This window comes from Mizuhopecten yessoensis, unplaced genomic scaffold (genome assembly GCF_002113885.1).
Source record: "Mizuhopecten yessoensis strain PY_sf001 unplaced genomic scaffold, ASM211388v2 scaffold5197, whole genome shotgun sequence".
NCBI classification, from domain to species: domain Eukaryota; kingdom Metazoa; phylum Mollusca; class Bivalvia; order Pectinida; family Pectinidae; genus Mizuhopecten; species Mizuhopecten yessoensis.
This window is the reverse complement of record NW_018405928.1, coordinates 164,234-171,116: the sequence shown is the minus strand read 5'-3', so window position 1 is coordinate 171,116 and position 6,883 is coordinate 164,234. Positions and strand designations below refer to the sequence as shown.

Here is a 6,883-nt window from a genome sequence, read left to right as displayed (position 1 = left end):
ACATTCCAGTATAATACCCATTCTTCTACTGTTGATTAATTTAGTGGCTCCTTATTTTGATAATTGTTCATAGGACCGATTCACAATATTTGAATCCTTGAACGCCAACTACAGATAACCGGCTTTATAATCATTAAAGATAAGCAAAGCTCTACTTTTACTGTACCTGGAGAACACGCGATGAAGATTACAAATTTTACAATTATAGCTCCTCTTTTATCTCTACCTCAATCTCCGGGAAATGATTTTGTCCGCTATTCGCAGATGTCGTTCTTTTCAATAATTGCATGTAAATTAAGAATGATTATCCAAATAAGTCAGCAAAAAAAATAATACCCGGTATACTATGTATAATCCTTAACAAGATTATCGTAATTTGTGAAGCATGTTATCCGATTGATAGCAGGATAACCATGAGAATTGAATTGATGTTGACTTAGCATAAATACATAAAAAAGAATAAATGAAAGGTTACAAGCACATATTTATCTCCTCGTGAACAATACAATATATGCCTACATTATACCCGAAAAGCGTTTAAGTGATCATGACATGCATTTTGTTCAATAAATCCGTTTTAATGATTTGCCAATGAAAACGACGAAATCATAAATCAATAAGAAAATAGATCACAAATACTCGAATAATAAGTGTCGAATTTAATGTAAATATAAAGATGAGTGTAATTAGTAAACTATTCAAAAACAAAATTTAGATAAAAAAAAACATGAGAAAAAATATATTTGATAAAGCAAGGCATAATTTTTATATAGAAAAAATATTATTTTTACCGATAGGCAGAGATCTAAAGAAAATATAAAAATATCCATCATCAGCCTACGTCCTCTAGATGTACAAAAAGTAATGTCACTCGTGGTTTCAACTTGGATATTTTTCTTTCTGTATAGTCTTCAAAATGAAAGTGATGCTGCCACCACTGTCACACCTTCACTTCATATCTGTATCATTATGTGTTATTTCTTGAAATATTTTTTAACGTAGGGAGAGAACGTTTGCCAAAGGTATGATGACACATCCGCTACAGTGTCCCATATTCCTGTTTCGTTCTGGTATTCGTCCCGAACTTGTGTCTTCAGGTTTTCTGGATGTGTTTTCTTCTTGTGATCCGTCTCCATATCTTTCAATAGCGTAGCGTATTTCCGCTCTAGATCCTGTATTTTCTGTGTGTGCCATTTCTTCAGTTTTTCGGTATCTTGTCGATAACGAACATCTTGATCCTTCTTGATTTCTTGCTCCCTTCCTTCATTTTTCACTTGGACATCTTTAAACACCTTGGCTGTGTGGTAATTCCAATTATTTCCTTCGACAACATTATTGATGACGCGAAGAAGCTTCTCAGAATTCTGTGCCTTACTAGCTGCCGCAACATTAAACGCAAGATAATTCTTGTGTTTACCTTTAATGGTGTCTTTCAATCGCTCATTCAGATAGCTGCCTTTGGGTAAGGTTGCTTTTGTGTCGGCATCATTATCTATCCCAGAAAATAGAAAGACAAAATGATTTCGAATATTCTCGCCGAACATGCTTTCATAGAATTGCATGATTTTCTCTTCGTTCCTCCTTACTGCATTATCTTTATTGGCCTTGGTCAGAACCAGGATTATCACGTGCGGACCAGGAGCAAGCATTCCTGCGACTTTCGTGATTTCGCCCTTCTTCGTTTTTTCGTCTTTATCAGAAATATAGAAAAATTTCCCTGGCGTGTCCACAACTACGACTTTGTCCCATCCTTTGATTTTTTCGCTCTCCCCCCGGAAGCATTTATCTTTTGGGTGAGCTTTAGCCTCTGCACCCGCAGTAAAAAGATCCGCTCCAAGTAATGCGTTCCCTGCCACACTTTTCCCACATCCAGTTTCCCCAACCAGCAGCACGCGCAATTCCGATTTGGAAGTCGCACTCCCTGAAATACAGAAACAAACAGGATTTTTTCATCTTATTCACAGAAGAACATAGGTTATATACACTAAAGAAGCACCTATAACGTCTGGTAAAATAGTATGCAACAAGCAAATTCGTGGAATTTATATCCCCTGCTTGCAGGACATATTGTAGGTTAACATTATTGAGGTTATGTTTGAACATGTGAGTATCGTGCTGTTGAGACATAATGTATAGCTTGAAACTTGAAGAAAAAAAAGCCCTATACCACATTGATTATCCGTAAATATGCACAAATCACATCGGTTGGCAAACTTAGCATGAGTTGAATGTGCATAAGGAAATTGGTTGAAACATCTTAACAATATCTACAGCAACAAGTACTAATTGTAATGGGGGACCATTACAGATGTCCCCCAAACTGCCCCTATAGTCGCAAAGATACATCAGAAAAGGATCGCATTGCCATATTACACCACCAATGTACATACTAAATTTGAGTGAAATTGAGCAATTTCTAAATTGCAACCAATCGGAATACAATTGTGTAGTTGCTATGGCAACGGAACATATGTGATTGAATTTGCCGTCCCCTAATACCCCTATATACCAATTTTCATCGAAATCAAACAATATCTAAATTGCGACCAATCAGAAGCCCCCGTGTGGTTGCTATGGTAACGAAACTTATGCGGGTTTTATTCGCAGTCCCTAGCTATATACCATTTTTCATAAAAATAACATAATATCTAAATTTCGACCAATCAGAAGCCTTTGTGCGGTTGCTATGGCAACGAAACCTATGCGGTTGAATTCGCAGTCCCCTTATGCCCCCAGATACCAATTTTCATCAAAATCGAAAAATATCTTAATTTCTACCAATCAGAAGCCTTTGTGTGGTTGCTATGACAAAAATTAACAGTCCCTAATATCCCTATAAGTTTCATCAAAATCGAACAATATCTTAATTTCGACCAATCAGAAGCCTCCGTGTGGTAGCTATGGCAACGAAACTGATGCGGTTGAATTTGCAGTTCCCTAATATCCCTATATACCAATTTTCATCAAAATCGAACCAAGTTTGAAGAAATTCGGTTAAAATTTATTATAGTTATTGCACAGAAACAAAACCCAGCAGATAATGACGTTTTTTGTTATTCAAGGGGCCATAACTCCGCCAAATGGGATCCGCTGAAAGTGGTCATCGAACTTGGCCGAGCCCTTAAGGCATTCAACCCTGTGACCAAGTTTGAAGAAAATCGTTCAACATGTGTTGTAGTTATTGCACGGAAACGAAGCGCGGCAGATAATGACGTTTTTCATTATTCAAGGGGCCATAACTCCGCCAAATGGGGTCCGCTGAAAGTGGTCATCGAACTTGGCCGAGCCCTTAAGGTATTTAACCCTGTGGCCAAGTTCGAAATTGGTCCAACTACTGTCGAAACAGAAGGGTGGGAGCATACATCCCTTAAAAATGAATATTAAATATCAGAGAAATACTGGTTAATCTCACATTATACAGAGTAGAATGTGTATATGTGACCCGTGCCGCTACTCAAAACAGATAATTATCGCCATTAGGTTACGGCAAACCTCGGGGACGATGAACGCAGATCACGCCTATGCAATTGAGTAATTGATACAGTTAAGTAATACTTGCATGTTAGTTGAACAATATTTAATATGAATGTAGTTCATGCATATATGTAAGTATAAGAAACTTGCTTAAAATTTATAAGAATATGCGATAATTCCCGCAATAAATTGATGTTTTCCTGTCATTCCTCTGTTAATACAACTAGGATAATAGCTAAAAGAAGATGAATAAGAATAATATTCGGCTTTAAGTATCACAAGGATTTATCTACGAATTAAAATGGATGTATTTTCAGCAGATAAAAGGAATCTGTCCCATACGTACCACTAGATGTTACTCTTTTTCCTGCCATGTTTGTGAAAGGTTCTTGTTGATTTATTCACCTGAAAGGCACAAATGTTAATGTTGTATTTTGTGAAAACTTGTATATATAGACAAATGGGTAATCAGGAACTGGTTGATGATATTCGTTATACTCCAATATTGCAACTTATTTTAAAGTGAAGTGAGGAACCAGTGATAGATACTGAAAAAAGTTACTTACCAAGGGTTCTGCTTGCTTCGTTCTGAGGCAGTATAACTGATGCAGACACGTTTTTACATTTATATACATCTATTCTTATATATCTATATCTAGGAATTAGTGATGATCAATGAACTCATTACAGTTCATGATGGTACACGCATCCTTACGAAATGCACATGAAATGGTGAAAACAAAAACATATATTCTAAAGCCTATTCCCCACTCACCAGTTAATGGTTTCAATTGTAATTAGACAAACGTAAATAACTACATTATTTGTATGAAATTGGCTTTAAATTCGTTTCGTCGTTGTTAATACTCATATTATATAAACAATTTGGATGTACATGTTTAAACTAAACATTGTTCGATGTATATATTTTCTTAATAATAAGATTTAATTTCCCATTTATATCATTACTTGGTTAAAATTGAACAAATTAACGCTGCAATTTATTTCTTTTAATGGTTTTAAACGCATGATAGGCAAAACGAATATTACAAGTAATACACAACAAATACACATCGTGCCCTGACGAGGTGCTCATGACTAAATTATACAAATAACGTGACATGCTTGTAGGCAGGTATGAATTTAAATCGGTTTTTAAATTAAAACACTTTGTGATGTTTATGAAAAATATAGCAAAACGGTGTTAAACAAAGTGAAATATATGTAAGCAGGAACTTCTATAATAGTTACCGTTCATAGGGGATATAAATACCATCGCTAAGACAGGAAAGCATTTCTTGTTTTTCTCTCTCTATAATACATTTGGAATGCTTCACTATTGAAATAAGGCGTATTTTTTTCATTGACGATGACCAATTTTTCGTGACTTATTTATATTAAATTGGTTGATATTAAGCGTCTGTTGCTTTATGAACGATATCCACTACGTAAACTGAGGTCAAATCAGAGTAATATAACATTCTCAAAAACAGAAACAGAAAAGTGACAACGTCCAAAAGGAACACTGAAGAGCAATATGAATACAGACCAGACGTATAAAGTGACTAACTGTTGATGAAAATTGTTCCATAATAATTGTTACATTTCTCGTAGATTTTAAGGTAAGCTTGGTTTGTCTATCAGCATTTGCCATCTAACACAAAATCGTGATAATGAAAGCCTGAGAAAGTCGTTAATATCGAACAACTGCAACATGCAAACACTGTAGGTGTAAGCCGGGATGATACCTATAAGAAAGGAAAACTTATTGAAATCACCGCGTTCATATAGTTGAGAAAATATAATTAGCCGTCCTTTTTGGTCATGATTCAAGTAAAAAGTAAAATCAGTTTAAACAGTCTTATCTGGTTTTCGTCTTATGTGGGGTTATCTACATTTTATATAAATTCCAAATTTTTCATAACTTTGTTCACTTAACCTGGCTTCATAATATTTGTCATGATCCTTGCTTTAGTGACGGCTATCGATTTTCCAAATTAATTACCTTGACAAACATTCCAAGGTGACCGGAGTTAAATGAGTTGAATCTTTAAAGAACCTCTACTGATCAATGCGGCCTAGAGTAGTGATAATGCTAACAAGGACTATCAAGTGTGCTTCAAATAAATTATCATGACTCACATTTGATGTAGCAGTGCCTATTTGTCAACTTTTCCTTTAAAATATTACTAGTTTAGAACGATTCAGTGAACTTAAAACTTGGGTCTGAAAAATGTTTGACCAAGTGGACATTATGTCGTATAATGAAAGAGGGTGTCCCTTTTCTCCAAGACAGTGGGGCCCAATAGCGAAATTTAAAAGAAAATATTGAAAATCCTACTCCTTTTTACCGGTTTAACAGTCCCTTTCCTAGTTGAATGAACGCCAAAACACAGCAACTGATATTGCCTCACGACAAACAATATATTTAACAGGCTAGCCTAGACACCTTTAGCCCATTGCTCATTCCTCCCCACCCACCTAAGGAAACCGTCGACAAACCACTTATAACAGGTGCTTCCATTCTTTGTATTTCTTGGTGATTATTTTACATCACAGTGTGAAAATATTCGAGTAGTATGTATCTTCATTACACATTGGGCTGAAACAGTGAATTCCATTAGGTTAAACTCCTTCCACCTACACTAAAGGAGTAATCTTACAGTTCCTATCATTGAATATCAAATTACATCTAATTTCATTTTATTACTTCTGATCTGATGCAGTGTTGACTGATCTTTTCATTGGCAAGTGCTCCCATCAAAATATCAATATACACTAGAGTATCCGGCAGTAAACATGGTATTGTTTACTGTTACCGTCCGTGTAGGTCTAACCAGTGAAAATGAAGGTACAATGTTTATAATTGATGTTTTACTGGCCCTAACGTTAGTGTTCGGAGGAACAGAAAACATCAGTAAGGCCAAAAATGATTTTTTTTAACATTTATTTTGACCCATGTCAACCTATTTAGCAATTCAAATTTTCTTCAATCTAAATGCAGATCTGCCAAATTATCAGAATAAAAGTACATGTACCTGCAAAAATAACAATGTTTGACACAGTAGATTTTCCATAAGTATGCATTCTATACGAAACTCTGCAATCAATGTTCAATGTAAGATTACCTTTAATGCATCACCTGTAAGTGATACACAAACACTGACTCTGGTTACAAATACAGTACATCAGCTCAGAATACAAATGAACACGTCTGTAAAACAATCTGACAACTATTTTACAAATACGGACTTGTGATGGTAAAAAACACTATTTCAGGTAATAGATAACCAAATAATAAAATTAAACTTCAAATATTTATTTATCAACATTTTATCAACATTTTATCAACAGCAATGTCTAGGGGATACCCCTAATGGCTATTTACAAATCAAAATTTACAAGAAAA

At 35.1% G+C, this 6,883-nt stretch overlaps 1 protein-coding gene across 1 annotated transcript; it reads right to left on the bottom strand.

Moving 5' to 3' along the window:
- Positions 1-974: 974 nt before the first annotated feature.
- On the bottom strand, positions 975-3,863 carry LOC110450401 (GTPase IMAP family member 4-like). The gene is made up of 2 exons (XM_021497890.1): positions 3,821-3,863; positions 975-1,921 (listed from the first exon to the last, which is right to left on the bottom strand). Exons 1-2 carry the CDS (start codon positions 3,846-3,848, stop codon positions 975-977), a joined length of 975 nt encoding a protein of 324 aa, XP_021353565.1. The 5' UTR covers positions 3,849-3,863.
- Positions 3,864-6,883: the final 3,020 nt, after the last annotated feature.

What these genes read in the sequence shown, in the direction of transcription:
- LOC110450401 (XM_021497890.1), bottom strand. Translation starts at nt 3,848, where the DNA reads ATGGCAGGAAAAAGAGTAACATCTAGTG. An exon ending in AAAAAGAGTAACATCTAGTG is followed by an intron (nt 1,922 to 3,820) that starts GTACGTATGGGA and finishes TCTGTATTTCAG; the next exon opens with GGAGTGCGACTTCCAAATCG.